At 40.5% G+C, this 25,391-nt stretch overlaps 2 protein-coding genes across 3 annotated transcripts in view; one reads left to right on the top strand and one right to left on the bottom strand.

The window, feature by feature from the left end:
* The window catches only part of LOC110285981 (membrane-spanning 4-domains subfamily A member 4A-like), a 181,634-nt gene that overhangs the window by 15,871 nt on the left and 140,372 nt on the right, over positions 1 to 25,391 (top strand). The gene's annotated exons all lie outside the window — the stretch shown is intronic.
* LOC110285979 (membrane-spanning 4-domains subfamily A member 12) lies at positions 437 to 9,171 on the bottom strand. The gene is made up of 6 exons (XM_085834178.1): positions 8,905 to 9,171; positions 4,075 to 4,212; positions 3,493 to 3,549; positions 1,468 to 1,584; positions 726 to 836; positions 437 to 544 (listed from the first exon to the last, which is right to left on the bottom strand). The coding sequence occupies exons 1-6, from the start codon at positions 9,163 to 9,165 to the stop codon at positions 437 to 439; spliced, it is 792 nt and encodes a 263-aa protein (XP_085690304.1). The 5' UTR covers positions 9,166 to 9,171.

The following is a 25,391-nucleotide window of genomic DNA, read 5'->3' as shown; positions in this document are numbered from 1 at the left end:
TGTCTGAGTTTGGTGGTTGTTTATGGGATGGATCCCCAGGTGGGGCAGTTTCTGGATGGTTCTTCCTTTAGTCTCTGGTCCAAACTTTGTCTCTGTAACTCCTTCCATGGGTATTTTGTCCCCCCTTCTAGGAAGGATTGAAGTATCCACACTTTGGTCTTCCTTCTTCTTGAGTTGAATAGAAGGTTTCTAATGCTAAGAGCATTGCAGAGTTAGTTTTCAACCCTCTTGTCTTTCCTCTATTGCAGTAATGGTCAGCAGTTGGCGGGAGGCACTGACAGAAAATCCAGTGACTGTTGGCCATGACTAGGAACAAATTCCAAATATAGCACTAAAGAGATTTGCACTCTGGGCAGCAAAATAACAGCTTTGTAAGAAATTTTTTTTTCAGAGAAGATTTACTACATGAAATTGTACAAGTGATTCTTTATGCCTGTTATTGCGTAGGAGCATAATCTGGGATGTTGTCATATATAGGAGGAGCTGAGGGAGACTCTTGCATCAAGGGGTTGGCCGCATACACAGCTGGAGCAACCGCGACAGACTAGAAAGGGTAAGAGAAAACAAGCAGAGTTGTTACACAGTCCAGTCATTCTCCCTGGTCCCAGCAGAGTGGAGGGCAGAGAGCTCAGTAATCAGCTCACAGTGGGTTTTGGCAGACACTCAAGCCCACACTTCTCCAGCATGTATTCAGATTATTTTTACAAAGAGGAGAACCAACTTACTCTGTTGCATCGGAGGATAGCTTGGTGTGCAAAGTAGGCCATGACCCATCCTATGCTGAATTCCAACAAGGAAAACATTGCCAGCACACCTGAAATTCCTCTCCCAGAAAGCTGAAATCAAATACACAGACCATTAGGATGAACAGGAGGGTCTCAGGGTGGACTTCAGAAACACCTCGGTTCATTGAAAGTGCTGTTTTGCTAATGTTCAACTCTGTGAGTGATTTTTTTTTTTTTAAATAACAACAAGGAGACTGTTGCCAAGGGGAAGAAAAACCACTTACATTCCATTAATCCTTAATAGTCTATTTGCTGGAAAGAAAAGTCTTCTGATATTTTAAAGAAAAATCAGAAGAAGTTTGTATTTCTCCAAAATAAACATTTGATGACAATAGAGAAATAACCAGGAGGTGATTGCACACAAGTAGACAATCTTCCTGTTTTAATTGTAAAAAAGCCACTTAAGACATGGCTATTATATTTATGCAGAATTTCAAAGTGCAGAAAAAAGAAATTCTGAGCTCTATCTATTACTCCTGTGATGGCGATGGGGTGGTCATTCTGACTTCATCTATCTGCAAATATACTTTTTTCGCTTTGTATCTTAACAATCACATCCCTAGGCATAGGGTTGGAAATAGAACTTTCTCACCAGAGCCACTGTACGTTAAACAGGAGACAGCAATGGATATAATCTGGCAGTGAAGAGAGACAGTCATGTGGCCAATGGCAGGATACTTACTACCATCCAGTAGTCTTGATAATAGTGGCCATTGATGTTCAGATCACATAGAAACAGAATCACTCCAACAAAGGCAAAGACGGTGCTAAAAATGTTTATTGTCAGGGTGCTCTTCATCTAATAGAGGTAACAGAACAGTAGTCCATATAAAAGACAAATGAATTTAAAGGGAGTGGGAGTCTTTTCAAGTTAATGGTTCTTAAGCTTTGACATCTTGTTTTAGTTGTGATTGTACTGAGAACTGAATTCAAGGTCGGATGCATGCTAGGCAAGTGCTCTGCAACTGATCTATTTCCCTAACATGGAACAACATTCGCAGTTAACATGTCTTTCTTCTGCCCTTCTGACTAGTTGGGAAAATTACACCGTATCCTAGTTGTCAGTCCCCCCGCCCCCAAGAAGCTGTAAATATTTTAAATAATAGAAAGATAAAAAAACAGTATACATATACTTTGAAGCAGAATGCCATCCAACACATTTATGTAACAGCTGTGTTTACAAGAGCATCTCCACTATACAACTGGAGAGTGTGCAGAGAGTGAGAGACTTTGGAACACTCAGTTCTGCATGGGACCCCTTCATCAACCTCTTTTCAAGGCTCAGGGTCTATGGGCAAGGTCTTGTTATCCACCTCCTCTTTCTCAAGACAGAAAGAACACAAGGTTGGGTGGATAGGGAGGTTGGGAAGATCTGGGAGGAGTTGGCAGAGAGAAGAGAAAATATTCATAATATGTTTTATGACAAATTTAAAGTAAAAATTGAAAACACAACTCTACTTTGTAAAAACAATAAAAGAACAAACTTAAGGCTTTAAAATTTTTATTTGATTTTAATTTTTTTCCTGGGTGTTTTGCCTGCATGCATGTCTGTGTACCATGAACAAGCAGTGCCTAAGGAAGCCAGAAGAGAGCATTGAATCTTCTCCCCTAGGAATTATAGAGATCATGAATCACGGTGTGAGTACTGGGAATGAAACCCTGGTCCTCCAGAAGAGAATTTAAGTCTGCTCTTAACTAATCATCCATCTTGACAACTGCAAGAACAAACTTTTAGTTGGCATTCTGTGATAGATATTTTGTTATATATTTAAAATGATGTATTTTTTAACTCTTGCGGCCACCACACATGAGATGGTCCTAGTATCTGACTTTATAAGTCTCTTTCTACACAGCCTCTGAGGGGCAGGACCTATGTAGAGAAAGATGCTCTGTTTTGTTTTGGATTACAGTAGATGCACCTAATTAGACTAGGCTGATTTTAATTCTAGCATAATCCACTGTTTTATCTTGAGAGCATGCAAAGAATGCTCCCATGTTCCTATCTCCCTCTGCCTTGTTCTTGTGCATAACCTCATATCATTTTGAGACCATTTCTGATCTAGGTTTATGCAAAACAATGTCTTTCTCCTGGTTTGCCATTAAATTAGGAAATTACAACAAGGGGTGTGCTGTGTGGCTGGGAGAATCAAAGCCCAGTCTCTGTAGTTATTTCTGTGTGCTCTTCTTATGCTCTGAACTGGTCACTCTCATGGCAATTTAATGAAGTGGCAACAGAGACAGTCTGAGTAACAGTAGGAGTTACACACCAGTGAAAAGTGAAAATACAAGATGGAGCAGAGGAATGGCAGTGAACACCAGGACTTTGTTATTGAAGTGGCTCATAGGTTTTTTTTTTTTTTTTTTTTTTTTTTTTTGGCTCCTGGATTCTTCCTTGGTTTTCCCTGCATGCCATGTGACTTAACAGAACCAGGGAGCCAACATGTAAAAGCTTAAATGCTTGCTTTTTCTGATTCCCACTCTTGCACTTTCAGGAGGCCTGAATGTGGTGCTCTGCTTTTCCCAGTAGCAACTGAATGCTCTGTTCCCTTGCTCCAGCACAGGCACTACCCAGCCACTGGCAGATATTTTGAGAAAGAACTTCCTCCCGTCCACACTCTTCCAATCTACCAGCTCAAGTTTTCCTTGCTAGTAAATCAAACCAATCTTTAGAGGAATTTAAGAAGTAGACATAAGTTTTCTAGCTTACCAGACAGTGAGAGAACTCCTTGAACGCTGATATGGAAAGTGAGCCAGAAGCAATGAACTGTAGACATAGACAAATCTGTGAATAGTAGGTTCTCTGCTTGTGCCTGGGAATGTCTCTTTGTACAAGACGGTGGCCCAGTTATGTTTGCTTGTTTCCCTCACATAAAGCTCAGTATTTTTTCTTTAGATTAACTCTTGGGGATACATCTCCAATTCCCCACCCTCATTTTCTTGAATGTAAAGAACTCAGTGACAGATGACTTTGAGTTTGTATGTGTGACTGAGCCTTCTGCTCAGCTTCATCTTATTCTCAGCCTCATCCTGTCAATGGTATACCTTTGTCATGTTCGATCATCCCTTTCAAGACCCTCCAGCCAACACACTGGTTCTGCATTAGGGATGAGTTTAAGCTGCAGTGGAGGTAAGCCTGAAGTGGGGAGTGATGGGACCCCTTTCTTCAATCAGAGCCATTATTTCTAAAAACCCTCTAGCCATTAGACACAGAACTTTTCAAGAACCTTGCTGTGAACAGCCTGGGGACACCCATCCTGCACAGGGAGAGGTGTTCTAGCAATCTACTCACAAAGACTCCACCCCAGAATGGATATCCACCAATAAAAGCAACAGAGGAAAACGCCCAAGTCATATTGTATGAGGTGCTCAGCAACCCGAGAACAACTCCAAAGCCGATGTGCATCAATCCAATTGTGATTTGGACTCCCTAAAAAAGAAAGCCAAGAGGCATTTTAAAATAACTGTCACAACCAAAGTTATTCCTGTTTATTTACTGTCCATGTGATCCATGAGAATTCACCTAAACAGTGAATATTTTGATGTATACTGAAACAGCAGGGGAGGAAGGGCCTCAGGTAAATCCTTTGAGGAGCCAGTGAGATGGTTCAGTGGGTAAGGACATTTGTTGTCTAGTCTGATGACCAGTGTGTGATACTCAGACCCCATATGTTGGAAAGAACTGCGCACGCACACACACATAGACACACACACATAGACACACACATGAACATACACATGTATACACATAATAAACATTTCAATAAATTTTATTTGATTTCTGAATGAACTACAAAGAAGTCTTTAAAAAGTATGACTACTTAAGCATCTCCTGGTAGCCCCATGAGTACATTTGTTTGTAAAGACTGCTGCGACTGGGGTGACAGGGGCTGTCTTGTATAAGTAAAACAGTTCTCTGTTCAGGCAATGCTAGTCACGAGAAAAGGAATCAATGGAAATGAAGTCACTCCTAGAATATTAATCACATGCCTGATAACACTCTGTCACTGTGCCAACAACTAGATGGAGACATAAAACCATAAGAAATCAAGTGGCCAAGATACAGTCCACAGGACTCAAAAAGGCCAACAAGCGGAAGCGCCCAAGTGAGGATGCCCCAGTCCTGCTTGGGAGGGAGAAGAAAGCAACCACAAGGGGGAAGGGAGGGAGAAGAAAGCAACCACAAGGGGGAAGGGAGGGAGGGACCTGGGGTGGGGACAACCTCTTGGAGAGAGGGGGGCAGGGAGGAGGTATGGGATGTCTAGGAGGGTGGACTGGGAGAGGAATAAAATATGGAGTGTAAAAATAAAAAAAGAAAAGAAAAGAAGTAAATAAAAAAGAAGAACAAGAACTAGGATGGTTTGATTGTTTAACTCTTTAAGCACCACAGTAGTGGTAGCTAGCTAATTCCTAATGAAAAAACAAAAAGAAGGTAATCAAGTGCCCAAGGGTAAACAGTTATGAAGGGGCAGACTCCCAGAATGCATGACAGCGGACTGTCTCCAAAACTCACTTACAATCTGTCCTTTCGGACTCAGCTTGGTTCCACCCGTTCAGAGTTGTCTTGATATACTAGTCAAATGGATTTGCTTTTTTCTTTGTGAATTCTTTTCACATTTTAAGATGTAAAACCCATGGCATTACTTGCTTTTCTATTTCATATTTTTTTATTTCAAAAATTATTATTTTATTTTTTTGTGTGTGGATATGAATGTCTGTGCATCACACGTGTGCCTGGTGGTGCTCAAAGATGTCCAAAGGGGTTGAGGATAAGATACCCTGAAACTGGAGTTACATGCAGTTATGAGCCACCATGTGGGTTCTGAGAATGATAATGTCTTCTGCAAGAGCAGTGAATGCTCTTTAAGTACAGCACTGTCTCTCCAATTCTAGTATTTCTTTTTTTTTTTAAACGCTGGTATGTAACTGTTATCATATCAAGTAAGAGGTATTTTGCCAATGCTAAGGGATAAATATTTTACTTTGTAACTCTTATCAAAACTTTCTTTGTAGAGTACACATGGATTTCTGAGAAACAACAGTTGCTATATTGGTCCAAAGCTCAGAAACATCTCCATAGATCATTTTGTCCCAAGTTTACGATTATATTTTATCTACCCAGGAAGACTGTAGCCACAGAAACTTTTGTGTTTAGTTCCTCAATGAATAGGTACCAAATAAATTTAAATTGAATTAAAGGAAAAATAATTTCATGAATTATGCTAAAACAATCACATATTGTTGAGATGCACTAAACCTTGTGAAAGCTATGAACCTTCTCTTTGAACAGTTCTTCTTGTACATCCACAGATTACATCATCCTTTAGACACAGCTTCTGAGAGGTGATGGACCCATTTTTAGCCAATGTTACATCTCAGATGGGAAACTCCTACATCTGACTTCAGATTTGTTCCCGCAATTGTTATCCATGAACAAAACGTGGGTATAAGTTTCCCATCCTTGCTGTCATCTTGATGAGGAGCAGCTGCGGCTTTAATCCCCATTGGCCCCTGTTTTCTACCCATATAGCCCTGGCTGTATACTTCATTGACACTGGACATTCATTGACATTGGACATTCAACTTGTTCTATATTTTTTGGTTATTGTCCTACTTTCATTTCTGTTGAGTTCTTCTCCAGTTTCCTCTGTGTTGCTGTGATAAAATATCATAGCCATAAAGTAACTTAGGGGGTGAAGTGTTCATTTTCAGCTCACAATCTCAGTTTAGAGTCCATCACTGTAGGGAAGTCAAGGCAGAAACTTCCAAGAGCTAATCATATCACATGAGATAGAGGTGTATGCCCACCTGCTCACTTACTCATGCTCAGCTTGATTTCTCCACTCTCATACTGCCCAGAACTCCCTGCCTAGGGAATGGTGCCACCCATGGTGGGTTGGATCCCCCATATCAATTAACTTAATTAAGATAACCCCTCAAAGAGAAACATAATGCAGACAGCCCCTCATTGAGTCTCTCTTCTCAGGTGATTCTAGGTTGTGCCAGATTGACAATTAAAGCTGATTATCACAATGGAGGGGACAGATAATCTACCCCAACCATCTGTGGTCCCTGGAGTATCATGACAACTAGGGATGTAGCTTCACAATCTTAATAGAGAGGACCCAGCTTCTGCCAATCATTTTTTTAAAGCAGAACTTTATCTTTTGTTTACATATATTTTGATCAAATAAGTCTTTTCTACCAGGCAGACTGCTCCAAATGGATCCTTGTTCCACACAATAAAATCCAAAGCTGTCAAAGGGGTTTCACCAGGTATGCTCCACACCTCCTCTCTGGCCACATTCCCACTGTTCCTTGCTTTAAGCATTCTGCTGTACTTTTTTAAAAATTATTTTTAAAATTTTTTTCTGCTGTCCTTTGTTGACCTTCTCCTGTTCACCAAATGCATCATACACATTTCATCTGATGACCTCCTATTGGTCATTTTCTCTTGTTCTGGTATTTGTATGGCACACTCTGAACTCCATGCATTTGAAATGCCCATCTTGATCAAGTTCAAGTCGCTGTTTACTGCCTGCTTCTTCTCCCCCTTACACTCTGTATATTACTTATTTACTTAATTTTAAAGTTAGTATGTAAAGCACTAGGATTCATTATGGCATTTACAGATGAAATTGTTATGCTCTTTCTCTTTTCTTCTCATTTATTTCCCTTCATCCTCCTCATATCCACCCTCCCCCCCCCCCCAGAAGCCATCCTTCCTCAACATCGTTTTCTGTTCTTGTGATCTTCTTTCTAACTTTATAGCCGGTAGCCACGTTCACTCACACCCACCCACATACACACAACAAACAGTAAAAGGTAGGATGTACACATGAGAGAGAACAGAGATTTTTGCCTTTCTAAGTCTGGGTCACTTCATTCAGTATCTATATATTTTTTTTCACCTTCCAACATATTCTCTAGTTTGTGTCTTTATTATGTGTACAGCCCGATTTCCCCAGCTGGGTCATAGGCTCCCTGCAGGCAGAGACTGTGCCTGGCTTGAGCTTCAAGATATTTTCAGCAACTGTGTGGGGTTGACTTTATGAGCTATGAGTTTGCAGGAAATGTACTCCAGTTGGCAGGGGAAGATCCAAGGAGCCACCTTCCCAGTGTAGATTGGTTGCTTGAGTGGAAGGTCAGATACTGTTCATTTTTACTTACTTGAAACACTGTGACTTAACCTGACTACCCAAAGCACTAGCTGGTAAGATGGGCATCTATTGTCTACTGACTTCTGTAGCTAAGAATTTGGAGCTGTACACAGCAAGAGGCATGACACAATTTGGTGGGAGTGTGTGAAGAGGGGTGGGGAAAGCTTAACTAATGATGGTCAGTTCTGTCTAAGCATGTTGAGTCTTTACTACAAGTCATTCATGCTTTACAATGCTTAGAGAAACAAGACCATGGGTGTCCAGCTCAAATCAACTTTTGTAAATCAAAGCAACAAAGGCATAGCATTTCCAAGGATAGTTTTTACACTTTACACTTTGCTTTCCTCAGACAGTTTGCTAGTAGTTCCATTCCCTTTAAAACAGTTATCAGCCGGGCGTGGTGGCGCACGCCTTTAATCCCAGCACTCGGGAGGCAGAGGCAGGTGGATTTCTGAGTTCGAGGCCAGCCTGGTCTACAAAGTGAGTGCCAGGACAGCCAGGGCTACACAGAGAAACCCTGTCTCGAAAAACCAAAAAAAAAAAAAAAAAAAAAAAAAAAAAAAAAAAAAAAAAAAAACAGTTATCAATGATTGTTTTAAAGTTAATTTGTCTTTATAGAAATGTATATTAATAACTGATCCAAGACAAATGTAAGGTTCCCTAAAAAGACTTTCAGAGGCAATGAGACCAATCAAGAAGTAATTGGCTCTAGTCATGTCACCATTCCTGGATCTTCCTGCTAGGGAGAGCCTTCTGTCAACTCTTAGACTCGTATCTGAATCTAAAATAAATGAACCTAGGGTGACTCATACACAGATTGACCATTTCTTCCTGAGAGAGACACAGTTAACAGAATAGTCCTTACATGTGTTTGCTCATTGGTTGATATGCTATTTATAACTGGCAGATGCATAAAAGCCTTGCAAAGGCAACATTAAAATTCTAGTGGCAAATACACTTACCCCAAGTGCTATTGCTGCATCTTTAACATTGCTTATTGCTGCTCCTAGAGCTGGATTTACCGCTGGCACATTTTCTCGACCCAGCTGTTTGTTAGGGAAGATTCCTGGTGATGTAATGAAGGAAACTTGCCCAGTCTGTACTTGGTTTCTTACGTTTAAAAAATCCAGAGGTGGTTGAGGATGAGAAGCCATGGATCTTGTTGGTGGGTAAGGATTCGGAATGCCATGCATTCCAGGGTAGGTAGTCTGGGAAGATGCCATTATGTCACCTAAGCAGTACAAAACATACAGAAACAACACATTTACCAGGAAGAGAAATTAAAGGACACCTTGTCATCAATGTTTATGCAAATAGGAGAGAGCAAGTGAGCAGATACTGGCTAGTGACAAGACAGAGATGCAGTTTCTAAGACTAAAGATTACTCCAGCTATTTTTAGTCTCCAACTTGATACTTCACTTGAGTAGCTTTCTCAATTAAATTTCTGTTAGTGCCTGTATCTAAGCTGTAAAAGGATGGATGTTGCCATTTAAATGGTCAGAATAAAGGTTGAATGATGACAATTTTCATAAAGCCATTGTAAGAGTTCCCAGCATAGGTCAAGAGCTTGGTGAATGGCAGTGACTATTGTGTTATTAAAACCCATCTTATTTCTTATTATCTTATTTCAAATAGAGGATGCGTGTCCATTTGGTGAAATGGGTTGAACTTCAAAAGGTCAATGCCAGGAGCAAGGAGACAGGAGATGGGTGTATAAAGTCAGAACAAGAATTTCCCTGGGCTTTAAAAAGTATAGAATTAAATGATTGTTCTATGAGAGGGGAAGGAGAGGGAGGGACACACACACACACACACGCACACATACATGCACACACACACAGAGTATATTTTTTGTCTCTGATAACTTTGTTAGGGAAATTTTAAGACTTCTTATTTGTGTTCTAGTTTTTGAACATGGAAGTTTCACATGGAACACAGACTATTAATACCTAACTCTGTAAAACCCATCTCAGGATGGATTTGTGCCCAAACTGCTGAAGTTTTAGAAAATGATTAGAAAATGACCCAGTTCTACATTTTTTGGTTCATATGAAAATGACCTAGTATGTAGATGTGGAAGTGATGCCAGGGAAACAGGGTTAAGTGATCCTCCAATCAAAATGAAGATCCAAACTGATCCTCCAATCAAAATGAGGACCCAAACGGATCCTCCAATCAAAATGAAGATCCAAACTGATCCTCCAATCAAAATGAGGACCCAAACGGATCCTCCAACGAAAATGAAGATCCAAACTGATCCTTCAATCAAAATGAGGACCTAAACGGATCCTCCAGTCAAAATGAGGATCCACATAAAGGGAAGTCAGTCAGCTCAGTGCTGAGTCTATTTTCATAATTTTGTTTCTTTTCTTTTCTTCTTTTTTTTTAAAGGAGTTAGCACATTTTTTTCTCTTAGTAAATGATAAGCTATTTACAACCAGTTTTTTTTTTTCTGAGAAATGAGAACTACTACAACTATTTTCAAGCACATGAACACATAAATAAAAACACCAAAGTTCTGTTGAATTATAAAGCATAAGGACTATAGCAATAGGAGAAAAACCAGTTGGTGAACTAATTCAAGTAAAGATGGGAAAATATGACTGTAATTTCTTAGCACCTCCTTTCCACCTTTGTTTGAAAAGAAGGAAAATGATACTATTGTTTAGAATGTATTATATAGCATATAATGAAACATCACAGTGACTCATAGACACTTCTAACTGAATCATGCAGGACATATGTCTGAAAACATCATCTTTCAGCAAATATTAAAAAATGCTGACCCAGTGAAGGGTGATTTCCCAGCCTTTATTTTCCATAAAGAAGCCTCCTTAGTGAATCATATTCAGAAACTGTGTGTTTCAGTGTGTCTGTTATGTGTGGACCCTCGATCACGACACTGTCACCAAGGGTTCCTGCTTGCTGGTTACTATTCATGGAATTTCATACATCTGCATCCACTATTCTTAGCATTAGATTTACACACATGGGTATTCATCTATAGATTCGCTTGGAGTGCCTTTAGTAGTAATTGTAGTAATTGCCATGTTTCTCTCTGGGTTTCTCTTTCATTCGTCAACTGTCTCAATACAGATTTAAGATTGGCTTTACCTCTCCCACCCAGAGAGTAGAATGTGGCAGCAAACCCACCCAAACAGATCAGCCCCGTTCCATACCCACTGAGAAAGGCAGGGTGGTTTCAGTGGACTTATGCAGCTTCCCAGCGCCTCTGGGCTCTCTCTTTCTCAGCTATATGTTCTGCTCTGGTCTTGGATATTTATCTGGAATTTATTAGTGCCTTTACTTCCTTGCTTCAAGCGAGCCTATCCCATCTTTATATAGTTCCAAAGTCCTTTCATTATGCACTTTCACCCCATTTGTAAATTTGAGAATGCGTTGTAGTTTGTATTTATGCAGGGAAGTGTGTTCTGACTCACTTATGCCGGGAAGTAACACTTCCAGACACTTCTTGTTCCTTTCTCCAGCCCCTTAGCTTTCTGACCCTCACTAAAGCAGTGCCACACCACGTTCGAGTGCCTTTTAAACCAGACAAGCACAACTGTAAAACACAGACAATGAAGAACAGAAAGAGGAGGAGTAAAAGTGCCTGCACTCTGGACACCTGGACACTGCTACTGAGGATGATTCATCAGGATTCGCAAACTTTCGTATGCCAGGATTCATGTTACATACAGATGTACATGGCTTTGTAAAGACTCACCACATTAAGGTAGATTGTGTAGATTTTCTATACTACACCCTTTTAACTTAGCATTTTATTAACACCTTTACAGGTCAATCAACCCTTATAATTCTCAATACTGTCATGTTATAATTTTGGAGGCAGTCTAACTATTCAATGTTCAATTGCATCTTAGAGGTGCAAACAAGTGTCCTAAGAACAGAGATCCAATGTATATTCTTGCCTTTAAAAGCCCCATGGCTGTCAAGTTTCACATGTGGTAAGATCCAATGAGCAAGTGGGATCAGTGTCAATTCTTTTCACACACACACACACACACACACACACACACACACACCACTACCACCACCACCACCACCACCACCACATGAATGGTTAGGAAAGAATGGTTTTTGAAAATATTGTTTTTATTTATTCTTTGAGAATTTCATACAATATATGCTCATATAATATATATATGTATATATATATATATATATATATATATATATATATATATGGAAAAGAATATTTTATTCTTTTTACTTTCCCAAATCCTCTCAGGTCCCCATCACCTCCCCAACCACCAGACTTCATATTCTTTCTCTCTCTAAAAATGGACAGCCAACCAACCAACTGTGGAGTCCAAGTAGGTCAACTACTCCTGACCATGTGGCCTGTCCTGGAGTATGGTAGATACCAAGGGCCATTCGGTTGAGGAAAATACATTTCCCTTCTCCTAGCAGCATCAATCGTGAATAGCTTCCTGGCTAGGAGTAGGACTTTTTAAAAGAGTTTGCTTTTAAATTACCTTTGTGTATTAATGGTGGTTTCCTTTCTCTTTTGGCTTTGTATTTGTATGTATTTTTTCTAAAGTAGACAACATGATGCTGGAGCATTTGTGATGTTATGGACCTTAGAATGTGACAGTTTGAGTCAATGGTCCTGCTCAAAGGATGGGCATCATTAAAAGAACAAGAAATCAGAATTATTTTAGCGGGGCAAAGGACTCGGGGTTGCTGTCTGAGAAGGAACCCTGTGGACACCCTGACTCATTTCAGCTGGGTAGTAAGGGAGTGAAGTGGACAATGAGCAGTGTTCTTTAAGTCTCCTGTCCCCCCTCTGCTGGCCTCGTAGACTTACCTTCAGGTAGAGAGTCTCTTCATAAGGCAGCGGCCAAGTGTAAGAATACCTGTATAAAATAGTGAAGCATTAAGGTGACTGGTGTCAATAAACATTAAGTTTTGACATAAAATGTGTATTTTCTTTCTGTAAAAACACACAGAGAAAACTTTTTTTTTTAAATTTAATTTTATTTTTTTGCTAAACTGTTGCATGGCTCACCATACATAATTCTGGAACAGTCTTTAGGTCAATCAAGGTCCTAGGAATTGTTTTTTCTACGTTAAAGTAGTATCACTAACCAGCTTGGAAAAGTTACACTGGTGGCAGCGTCCTGTCGCTATTATTAGCACGCGTGAATGCTGCCACATGGCTAATGTCACTAGGAGCAGACAGGACTTATTGGGAGACTATTCCAGCTTTACTTTCGAGAAGTGAGTCACAGGAAGTTCACTTTCTCAGGGGACTACAGTTAGTAAGTGCTGAAGAATAAGGTCTCAGGCGTACTTCCTCCACATATGTGGTGAGTGTTTCATTCCTTACATGGGCTGCTTTCTGACTGGAGTAATTTCTGTGGAAAAGCAAGAAGCATGCACATACTTTTGGTATTTTGACACAAACCTGTAGTAACCTGGGAAGAGGGAACCCTCAGCTGGAGAATTGCCTCATTCCGATTGGCCTATCGCCATGTCTATGGGCTTTTACTTTACTTTTTTTTTTTTTAATTTTCAATTTTAGCTTTATGGGTGTTTTGCATGCCTGTGCTTGCACATTATGAGCACGAGTGCTTGCAGGGGTCAGAAGAGGGCATTATATCCCCTAGGGCTGGAGTTACGGATGGTTTTGAGTTGTATTGTGGGTGCTGGGAATTGAACCCATATCCTCTGGAAGAACCTGTGGGGCATTTTTGATTTGCTAATTGATATACAAGGGCTCAACCCACTATGGGCAGCACCATCCCTAGGCAGGTAGGCCTGGGGTGTATGAGAAAGGGAGCCAGGGAGCAAGCCAGAAAGCAATGTTTCTTTATAGTCTCTGCTTTAGTGCTCACCTACAGGATTCTTCACTGAGTTTCTGCCCTGAGTTTACTCAGTAATGGACTGTAACCTACAAAGCAAATATGTACTTTCCTCTGCTAGTTGGTTTCGGTTAGTGTTTTATTACAGCAATAAAGAGCAAACAGATGGCCATCTCTTAACAAGGTCCATAACTTACTTAGTGAAATAAGGAAACTATAATACAAGTTTCTGTTTCATACATGCATATAATGTGTTTTGATTAACTCTACCCCATTTCCTCTGGCCCATTCCCCTCTCCTACAGCTGTCCCTTCCCAAGTCCTTGAACTCTTTTTCAAACCCCACTGAGCCCACCTAGTGTTGCCAGTACTAATCTACTGAAGCAGGGGCAGCCTCTCAGGGGCTGCATACTTGAAGAAACCAGGTTCTTCCTTTTCTGTAGTCACCAATTACCAATAACGCCTTAGCCAGGGGTGGAGATTTCCTCCCCTGTCCATCCTGGGATTTTTTTAAAAGCTGGCTTGATCTTACACACATCTGCAGGTAGCCACAGCTGCTGTGAGTTCCGTGCAAAGATCCTGCCATGTGCAGAAACAATGTTTTATTGGTGATTCTGCCACCAGGTGTTGCCCTTTATGCTTAATCCCCCCTACCACCCAACCCCACTTGTTTTGGATAGTTATACTTCGATTGTTTTCTTTCCTTTTGCACTATCAGGAAAGTTAGCTTGGAATCTTGGAGAGGCATGGAAATGTTTCCTCTCTGAAACCATGCAACTTCAGAATGTGACAGGTGATTGAGAACTCCATAATAATACTTGTCTAATGTGTCTCTGTGGGATAAAAATTCTGGCCTTAAAGTATGAGCCTGATGAAGAGTGTGATTCCCAACACTTAAGGATTAGTTAGTCATGTGTCTAGCACTGGTATTAAAGAGCAGAGCATATATGCACACTCACTAAATGTTTGCTGAGGTCCAGCTCTGTGGAGGCCAAAGTCCAGACTTTGGTAATTGAACATAGAAGAATGTGTCTGCTACCCTTCTAGGCTGTTTTCTTTAGGTCCTTCTCCTTCCCCTCTTGTCTGTCTGACAGGTTTAACTATGCAGAGGACCTACCTGTCCAGCCTTAGAATCTCATCATCAGAGTCCTCCCAGTTCACTAGTGATCTGGCATGGAAGGGTAACAGTGGCAGATGCTTTTGTGTACATTGTGTTTCTATTAGGATGAGAAATATTTCTAACATGGTAATGACTTTCATTTTACTTGTAATGTGGTTGAGCTTCAAAGAAGAAAAACCTCATAGCTATTTAAGCACAAAGGAGTCTGATACTTCTCAGCACTAATAGCCTCTAGAGAATGTGTTTCATGACCAGAAGGTTGTTTCACCATCTCCATTCCTGATCAAAATGGTAGCTAGTCAGAAAGTAATTACATCAGCACTGTGTACATTTAAACACTTCAACTGCAGATTTTCTTAACACCAGTCTTCATGTACCTGTTCAGATTAAATGGATCCACAATGAGATTTTAAATTTCATTTCTAGTTGAAGGAAAGCATCTTGCATTTTCAGAATCACTAGATTATTCTGACAGATAAAGCATAGGAGAGTAGAAGTCTGTGAGTAAAAAAATCAAAAACAAGTCTGTGAGTAGCATCAAGGCAAATTCCACAGCTATTCAATAGAGCTACTGAAATAACACAGTAATCCACTTTATTTATACACTTCTGCATGATCATTGTACACAGTATTGGGTTTCCTAAGGATAATTTATTTTAAACAGATCACTTACTTAGACCATATACACCCCTACTCCCTTCCTAATTCTTCTCTCCCCTACCACTTTCCACTAGACAGTTTCTCTCTCTCTCTCTCTCTCTCTCTCTCTCTCTCTCTCTCTCTCTCTCTGTGTATGAATGAATGGTTTTGTGTATCTATGTAAAATATAGGGTTTACAAATGAGAAAAAGACAGCGTTTTTCTTTCTGAATCTGATTTCCCTGACTTACCCATTTATTTGCTGATAAACACCCAAGTTAAACTCTAACTTGGTTCCTATGAACACTGCTTCCCTGAACCCGGGGAAAGCAGAAGAGTGTCCAGGAACTTCTTGTATTGTTTTAAATTGCAATACATGAATCTAAATTTATTTCCATAAAATAAAATCAAAAGCAGTGGAAAATCCAGACAGATATGAGGTCATACATTGGAGGATTAAAAAGAGGAGACCACATGAAGCTCAAGAAGAAGGAAGAACAAAACATGAGTGCTTCAGTTCTTCTTAGAAAGAGGAACAAAATAACATGGGAGCAAATATGGAGGCAAAGTATGGAGCAGAGACTGAAGGAAAGGCTATCCAAATATTGCCCCACTTGGGGATCCATCCCATATACAGTCATCAAACCCAGACACTATTGTGGATGTCAAGAAGTGCATGCTGACAGGAGCCTGATATAGCCATCTCCTGAGAGGCTCTGCCAGAGCCTGACAAATAAAGAGTTGGATGCTCACAGCTAACCATTGGACTGAGCTCGGGTCCCCAATGGGGTCCCCAATGGAGGAGTTAGAAAAAGGACTGAAGGAGCTGAAGGGGTTTGCAACCCCATAGAAAGAAAACTAATATCAACCAACCAGACCCCCTCGTGCCCCCCACCCCCTGCAGAGCTCCCAGGGAATAACAATCAACCAATGAGTACACATGGAGGGACCCATGGCTCCAGCTGTGTATGTAACAGAGGATGGCCTTGTCCGGTATCAGTGGGAGGAAAGGCCCTTGGTCCTGTGAAGGCTCAATGCCCCAGTGTAGGGGAATTCAAGGGCCAGGAGGCGGGAGTGGGTGGGTGGGGGAATACCCTCATAGAAACAGGGGAGGAGGGGATGGGATAGGGGGTTCCTGGGGTGGGGGACCGGGAAAGGGGACAACATTTGAAGTGTAGATAAAGAAAATATCCAATAAAAAACTAGTGTTTGAAAAGAGAAGGAAGTACTCATGAAGGTGAAGAATATTCTGGAATCTAATGAAGACATTTTGTTTCTGATTCCTGATTCTCCTCTGCTTCCTTGCACCCCAGAGCCAACTGGCTAACCTCCAGGAAATAGAGAAATATCAATATCTTCCTCAAAGAGTGGTTGTAAGGGTGAAATGGGGTGAGTGTATAACACACTCAGTGTGCTTGCTGCCTAGAGAGGATGCCAAGATGCTGCATTATTGTCTTAGAGGCAGGAGAAAACAATCTTCTATTTTTAAAACAAATCTCAATCATTTGATTTTATCAATGAAAACTCATGAGCTGGGGTGAAATCCTGGTAGCTCAGAGAGGCAGAGAAAGCTCCCAGCTGACCATTCTGCTCTGCATTCCCAGAAGAAATGCCCCTTTCGCACAGAGTCTCAAAAAAAACCTCCTACATACTGAATATCTCTCCCTTCCCCATCTTGTGGGTCTCTCTATCCATCCTCCTGACTCCCTCTTACTCTCTATGCTTTTTTCTTAATAATCCTATAGACACTTCCTATTGACTGGTTGCTTGCTCTGCCTCTTGACTTATGGTTGACTTTATTTAATCCCGAGTCACACCACAACTAAAAACATCTTTTTCCAGTAAATAACAAAACCTCCGGGTTCACATTGATGAAATATCCTGCAACAACCTTCAAAGCTTGAGTTGAAATGGATGTGGGGAGCAAGGGTAGTGGGCAACCATAGAGGAGAAATGACAGATTTGTCACAGTGTACACAGATGTTAGGGGAACAGCCTGCTGTGAGGAGTGTGTCTGTGGGATCTGTATATTTGATTTAGGTCACAGGGCTTTATGATTAAGAGGTTCACATACATATGATTTGAAATATTTTCCTCTCAAAATGTTTGACCTAGAAGAAACCCAATGTGCATAGAATTGATATCTGAATTAATTTATTAATTATTTTAATTGGTGAATGAAAAATTGCACATATGCTCATGGTATGCAATATGGTGTTTGTGTATATGCTTATCTTGTGGAGAGATTAAGTCAAGTTCATTAACACATCTATTCCCTCACATATCTCTCCTTTGTAGGGAAGTTTGCATAGTCTTTGCATTTGAATTTGGTGAGTTAAGTGTTGCTGAAGAAAATTGTAATGAGATGATTCCCCCAGGTTCTTGAAGAATGGAATCTGATGTAGATATTTGAAGATTATTGGCTGAGCAAGTGCTCGGGAGGCTGAGGTTAGCACTCAAGAAAATGACTTCTTAATGAGGGGAACTGATCCAAGTATGGTGGTTTGAATGAGAATGGCTCTCTTGGGCTCATATATTTGAATGCTTAGTTATTAGGGAGTGGTGCTGCTTGAAAGGATTAGGAGCTGTGTCCTTGTTGGAGGAAAGTGTGTCACTGGGGATAGGGTTTGAGGTTTCAGAAGCCTAACAGGCCAGCCCCTGCAACCCCGCAGCCAGTGGATGAGGGTGTAGCTCTCAACTACTGCTCTAGTGCAATTCGTGTCACCCTGCTCCCTGCCATGACAGTAATGGACTAATGCTCCAAAACTGTAAGCAAAGCCCTAATTATTTTCCATTATAAGAGTTGCTTTGATCATGGTGTCTCTTCACAACAGCAGAGCAGTGTCTAAGATTTCAGGGCAAGGCACAGTCCTGCAATCTAGCCTCTTCACCAGAAAAGCATATTGGGTCTGCAGGGAGGCAGGGAGGCGGTTAGCCTGGAACATACATGGGCACTGACCTTGTTGTAAGATGCAGGGCCTGGACTCTCTATGGCATAGGTGCAATCCTTGGTTTAAAGCAGAATTTAGTTTTGTTTCACACACTCCTGGCCATGAATGTCCTCCTTGTACTCTCTTCCTATCTTAGTTATGTTCTTATTTCTGTGACAAGACACCATGACCAACACAACCAGTTCATTGGGGCTTAAACTTTCAGAGGGTGAGTCTGTGGCCATCATGGTAGAGAGCATGGCAGCAGGCAGGCAGGCAGGCATGGCATTGGAGCAGTAGCAGCTCACATCTTGAGACACAACAATGAGGAAGAGACCTAATTGGGAATGGTGTGGGCTTTTGAAACCTAAAAGCTTGTCCCCAGTGAAGGCCATACGTCCTGATCTTTTCCAAGCAGTTCTATCAATGGTGGATCAAGCATTCAAAATATAAGCCTTTGGGGGTCATTCTCACTGAAACCCCACACTCATGGATTCCTTTCCAGTTCTAAGCCCCACTTATCAAAAGGAATGAGAGCCCAGAGTCCTGGTAATCATTTTTAAAAATTCTTCCTTGGGACTGGCAGGAAAGGAATAGAGTCCTGTCCTATCTTTCTGTCAGAGAATAGAAGTGAGGAATTAGACACAAGGGTGTCCCTGACCTGCATCATCAAACACCCTTCTCACTTCCCACAGCAATGCATTGTTCTCTGCAGAAGAGGTGAAGATGGCACATCTCCTCTTAGGAAGTTTTTCCGCTATGGCCTTTCACCAAAGTGAATATCTGGCTCTAGTTATTATCATTATCATTGACATCATAATTTAAATATCCTTTCTAGCACTTTTTTCAAGTGTTAGTCATGTACCTAAATACTTCATTGAACCTTTCATATAGGTTTGTTAAGACATGTCATTATTTTGCTTAACTCTAAGATAGAAAAATTTCACCTACAATATAGTAAAAATTTAAACATGTTACAGTGTAAGAAAAAGTAAGGAATTAATGCAGGATAGTGAGTGCATCTAAGAAAAAGATGTTCAAATGACTCTCTTGCAGTTCTTTGTGGTGAAGGGTCTATAAATACATCCTAGAGTGAGCTTTACTTATTATTTTTGACAAGCACAAGAATTGAATTTATTTAAAAGAATTTCTGTGTTGGTTGGTTGAAGAAGTTTCAATAAAGTTTTCTAACATATTGCAACACACACACTTTTCCTGTCATATGCTGAGATTCACTGCAGCTGTTTCCTGTAAAATGAAAAAGCCAATTTTATCAAGTTTCATTTCCTCCAAAGATGAGGGCAGAGCTTCTCTGGCTAGCTGTGGGTGGCCCCTTACTGTGGGAGCTAACACAGAGTTATGTCTGAGCTGGTCCATGACAACTTACTGTGGGAGCTAATGAAGAGTCGTGTCTGAGCTGTTCCCTGTCTGAGCTGTTCCATGACAAGAGCTTTTGAACCCTTTGCACCCATTTACCTCTCAGCTGCTCCCTGGAGCTGTGTCCTTGTTCTTGATGCTACAGCCTGAAATTTTATTTTGACTGTGTAGCCATAGTGATTATTCCTGTCAAAGCTGAGGATCAAGCACATGGTGAATGCCACACGCTATTGTCAACACACCAGTGGGACATCAACAAACCAGGAGTGACATGACTGATCTTTAGTGCCCCATATGCATTACATACCTTGCTTTAACCACTGACACATCTGAATTCTGTAGACCCAATGGAGTCTCTCAACGCTATTCACATCTTGCCTCTGCCCTTAGAATGACACTACATGGTAGCAGGCAATACATTTCATTTATTTTTGCTAAAAGAGGTAGCCTTCAGAGCCATTTCTTGCCCAGATTCTTATGCAAACCATTGCCTATCACTCTCCTTTAAAGTAAAGACATCTGAAAGGCAGAGTCAGCTCTCAGTGTGAATTTTTCATAGCATATTACTTTCCACAAACTGTACTGTCTTTTCTTATTAATGCTTCCCCAAAGTTGCTTCCCCTAACCCTGGATCCAATGGCCTCTGCTCAGCTCCAATTCTAGAGAGTTTCTCTGCAGCAGTGTTCTGCTTCTTCCTTTTCCCCTTGAGGCTTTTTCTCCTCAGCTTCTTGTGCTGGTTGGAATAGAATGGCCACCATAGACTCATATGTTTGAGTACTGGCATATGGCATAGTGGAATTCTTTGGGAAGGATTAGGAGACATGGCTTTGGTGGAGTCACTGGGGTCAGGGCTTTGAAGTTTCAAAAGACCCTAGCCACTCCCATTGTGCTCTCTGCCTTCTGCTTGTAGGTAAGGTGTGAGCTGCTGCTCCAGCTTCCCGCTGCTATACCTTCAATCCACCATCATAAACTCTCTCTGGGATCATAAGCCCACTTAGACTACTTCTTTTATAAGTTACTTTGTTTATCATAGCAGCAGATAAGTAACTAAGACATTTCCGAGTCCTTGCTTTACCTTCTTAGGTGGCCCCAGTTGCTCCTTTATAAATTGTTCTTTTGCTGACAGGTAAATGCAGGCGTTCCTAACAAAGCATCACTATCCGGGGACTCTCATCCACCCCATCATATCAAGGGACTAATTCATGTACTTTCATTTTCCTTTTATGTATGATAGTTTTTTTTTCTTTTTCCCTTTCCATTTTTTTAAACCTATTTTCTAAGATTCAATTCAAATTTGAATTGAATACTGATGGAAGCCATCTAGGAAAGGCTATGGCAAGCAAGTGAATTTCCTGAAAATGGCCCACCATTTTGCATGGCTGTGATGGGTGTACTCGGGAAAGGCACAACCCTAGAGACTTCATCCCAGGACTGCTTCTCACTGCTGATATTCTTATTCTGCCATTATTACATAGCCTATTGTTTCTTGGGTGTCAGTCCACCCTATTGGGCAAATTTCCTGAAGATCAACATGAAGAATTTCATGAATTAATGTTTGGATGAATTGATGACTTTGTATCATTCATGATTTGATTAAAATAATTTTAGGAAAAAAGGATTAAGGAGATGGTTTTAGTTGTTTTGCCAGACTGATGTAATAAAGTTAGAATCAAGAATTGAATGTGGCCCCTCCCTATAGAACAGTAAGTAAAGGCTGTAAGAGTAGGCTTGGGACAAATTTGTGATCAAAGAAAAACATTCATTCTAGGTCAGGCCTAAGGATAAAGCGCCTGGCTTTCTTCCTTCCTTTTAAAAAAAAAAATTTTTTTTAAATTTTTTATCACTGGCTCATTAAGAGTTAACTAACCCTGAGCCTCTAGCTTAGCCAGGATCCAGAGAGAAAAGAACTCAAGTAATTTAATTTTTTTTTAATCCCCTGATGCTATCAGCAGGAGTTACATTGCCAGAAGCCAGTAGCTTTTGGTTCCATCATCATTGATCATCACATGCCCACTTTCTCTGCCTTCCTCTGGATTCTGGATGCTGGATTAGCGCCCCCCCCCCCAGCAGAATACTTGCTGTTTCATGAAGTTTTCTTGTCAGATTCCACCTTTACTGAGTTCCCTCCTATGCTATATCATCCAACAATTATTTGATGCCTAGCAATGGGGCTTGTTATGTCTGTTAGTCATTCCTGACTGTCTTTCATATCACGATACCTTTTAGAGACAGTTTTATCAATGGGAGATTCAAATACCATAAAATTAACTCTTTTAGGTATTTTTTGAAAAACTGATACACAGGATTGAGGAAACATCAGCATTCTATAATTCCACAATTAGTATCCCCTCATGGCTTTCCTCTACTTTTGGTCTCAGGAAATCATTGTGGGCATGCCATGTAAATGGAATTAAACAACATATGAACTTTTAAAATGGCTACTTGTTCCTTAACATGATGAGTGCCTTAATGAGGAGTGCCTTCTTTTGGTAGATGAAAATTTCATAGTTTTTCCTGTTCACCCATTAGTTGGTAGATATTTGAGTTGTTTCCAATTTTGTAGTTATTTTGTCTATGGACAATTGTACTCAAGTTTGTGTGTTCATAGTTCTATCCTCCTTGGGCATCTATCTGCCTGGTAGTGAACTCTTGGGTCAAATGGAAACTTTACATTTAGTATTTTTAGTAATTGGAAAATAATTTTCCAAAGAGACTACATAAATATATGTATCAGTATTCTATGGGTATTTTAATACCATTAGCTCCTCAGCAACACTTTCTTGCTTCTTGCTGTTGATAGCCAATCTCATGAATGTGAGGCTGTCTCACACTGAGGTTTTTATTCATATTTTCCTAGTGAATAATTATAGTGAATGGTTTATTTGCTTATTGACCATTTGTACAATTTGTTTGGAGAAGAATATGTTCAAATCATTTTCTAATTTAAAAGTTTAGACTACTCTCCATCACCCCACGTTAAATTAATTTAAGCTTTCTTTCTAAATTCTGGTGACAGCACCTTTGTTAGATTCAGGGTCTGTAAATGTTTCCCCCTTATGTGAGTTGTATTTACACTTTTAAAGTTTGTGTCCTTTAAGTCATAAATTCTCAGGGCCTAGGAGATGGCTTAATTGACCCTGATATAGCTGTCTCTTGTGAGGCTATGCCGGGGCCTAGCAAACACAGAAGTGGATGCTCACAGTCAGCTACTGGATGGATCACAGGGCCCTCAATGGAGGAGCTAGAGAAAGTATCCAAGGAGCTAAAGAGATCTGCAACCCTATAGGTGGAACAACAATATGAACTAATCAGTACCCCGGAGCTCATGTCTCTAGCTGCATATGTATCAGAAGATGGCCTAGCCGGCCATCAGTGGAAAGAGAGGCCCATTGGTCGTGCAAACTTTATATGCCTCAGTACAGAGGAACGCCAGGGCCAAGAAGTGGGAGTGGGGGTGGGAGGGAAGTGGGGGAGAGGGTTTGGGGGACTTTTGGGGTAGCACTGGAAATGTAAATGAAGAAAATACCTAATTAAAAAAAATAAATATTTGGGCTGGAGTGAGCAGGGAGTGAACGAGTGGGGTTGACCAGAGCGAGTGAGTCCAACAAACGCCAGCAGAGGTCCTAAAATTCAATTCCCAACAACCACATGCAGGGCTCACAACTATCTGTACAGCTACAGTGTACTCACATATGTAAAATAAAATAAAAACATAAATATTAAAATAAATAAATAAATCTAAAAAAAAAACCAAACAAGAGTGTTTACTGTTCTTGCAGAGGACCTGGGTTTAGTTCCTAGCACCACACGGCAGCTCAAAAGCCACTTTTGTCTTTAGTTCCAGGAGACTCCAGCACACATATGGTACAAAAAATCTCACACAAGCTCACATAGGTGCACATAAGTAAAATAATTTTAAAATCTTTTAAAAAATTATAAAATTTTAAAGTTTTGATGGCATTTAATCTTTGTTATTTGGTTATTCTTTTGATTATTTAAGAAACTATTGTCAAAGCTCCTAGGGACTAAACCACCAACCAAAGAGTACACATGGAGGGATACATGGCTCTAGCCACATATATAGCAGAGGATGACCTTGTTGGGCATCAGTGGGAGGAGAGGCCCTTGGTTCTGTGAAAGCTCTATGCCCCAGTGTAGGGGAATGCCAGGACCAGGAAGCAGGAGTGGGTGGGTTGGTGAGCAGAGGGAGGAGGAAGGGGAAGGGAGTTTCTCGGAGGGAAAAATGAGGAAAGGGGATAACATTTGAAATGTAAATAAAGAAAATATCTAATGAAAAAAAAAGAAACTATTGTCTAATTCAGGGTCACAGATTTTAAGTCTGTAGTTTTCTTTTAGGTATTTTTTTTCCAAAATTTTTATTAGATATTTTCTTCATTTACATTTCAAATGCTATCCCAAAAGTCCCCCCTACCCTCCCCCCAGCCTGCTCCCCTACCCACCCACTCCCACTTCTTTGCCCTGGCATTCCCCTGTACTGGGGCATATAAAGTTTGCAAGACCAAGGGGCCTGCCTCTGTTCTCAATGATGACTGACTAGGCCATCTTCTGCTATATATGCAGCTAGAAACACGAGCTCTGGGGGTACTGGTTAGGTATTTTTTTTTAATGGTAGCTTGTACATTTATGCTTCTGATCCATTTTGAGTTAGTTTTTTTAATACTCTGTGAAGTAAACTTCCAGTTTATTTATTTAATTTTGTGTGGCTATCATGAGTCTCATGAGCAATTGTTGAAATGGTTATTCCTTACTTGGAGTCCAACTAATTATCTTTGAACACATTTTTATTTTCTTCATTCAGGCACTAACATTTTTGAAGTTGCAGATCTCTGTCTTGTCTTTATAACATTCTTAACAGTATTCCTTATCATATGTTGTGATTTGGATCTTAAATGCCCTCTAAATATCTACTGCCTAAGCTCAAAATGCCGTTGAAGGGCTATTGGAACCTAAACCTTTGCAGCCATCTTTTTGCTTCCGAGCTGTCACAAGGTGGGCAGCTTTGTACCACCACCTGCCTCCTTGGTATTCTTCTGTCTCATTATTGGTCCCCAAACCATGGAACCAATCAGTCTCTTCACTGGTGGGGTAGGTGTCTAGCCAGTGGGTGAAAGTGATTTTTTTTAAAGCTTTTGTTCTTTATGGTTACAAAATTGTTTTTCTAAGAATAAAAATTGAGAGGAAAACCTAACTTGAAGCTAGAGAAATACCTTCTGCTTTGATAAACATGTCTGCCATTGGTTAATGAGATTTGATTCTACATTGATGGAGGATTCTTGGGGGAGGCTCACAAGAATTTTTATTCTTTTTAAAGAGACACTAAAATTATCTCCTAATCATGAGAAATTGGTTAAGACTAATTATTTGAGAATCTGTCGATGACTAATGTAAAATCGTTAAGGAATTGAATTTCAGAGAGGGGGAACTTTTCAAATTGAATACTGCATTTAAAATTTTTCAGCTTGACACTCCTCCTCCCACCTCCCCATCCTCTCCAGGCATAGCTGTATCTTCTTTAGTTTAGGGTACCTTCTATGTGCT

This window comes from Mus caroli, unplaced genomic scaffold (genome assembly GCF_978045245.1).
Source record: "Mus caroli unplaced genomic scaffold, Mus_caroli_1 scaffold_20, whole genome shotgun sequence".
In the NCBI taxonomy this organism is placed as follows: domain Eukaryota; kingdom Metazoa; phylum Chordata; class Mammalia; order Rodentia; family Muridae; genus Mus; species Mus caroli.
Note: the sequence above shows the minus strand (reverse complement) of the source record. Positions and strands in the feature narration are given on the sequence as shown.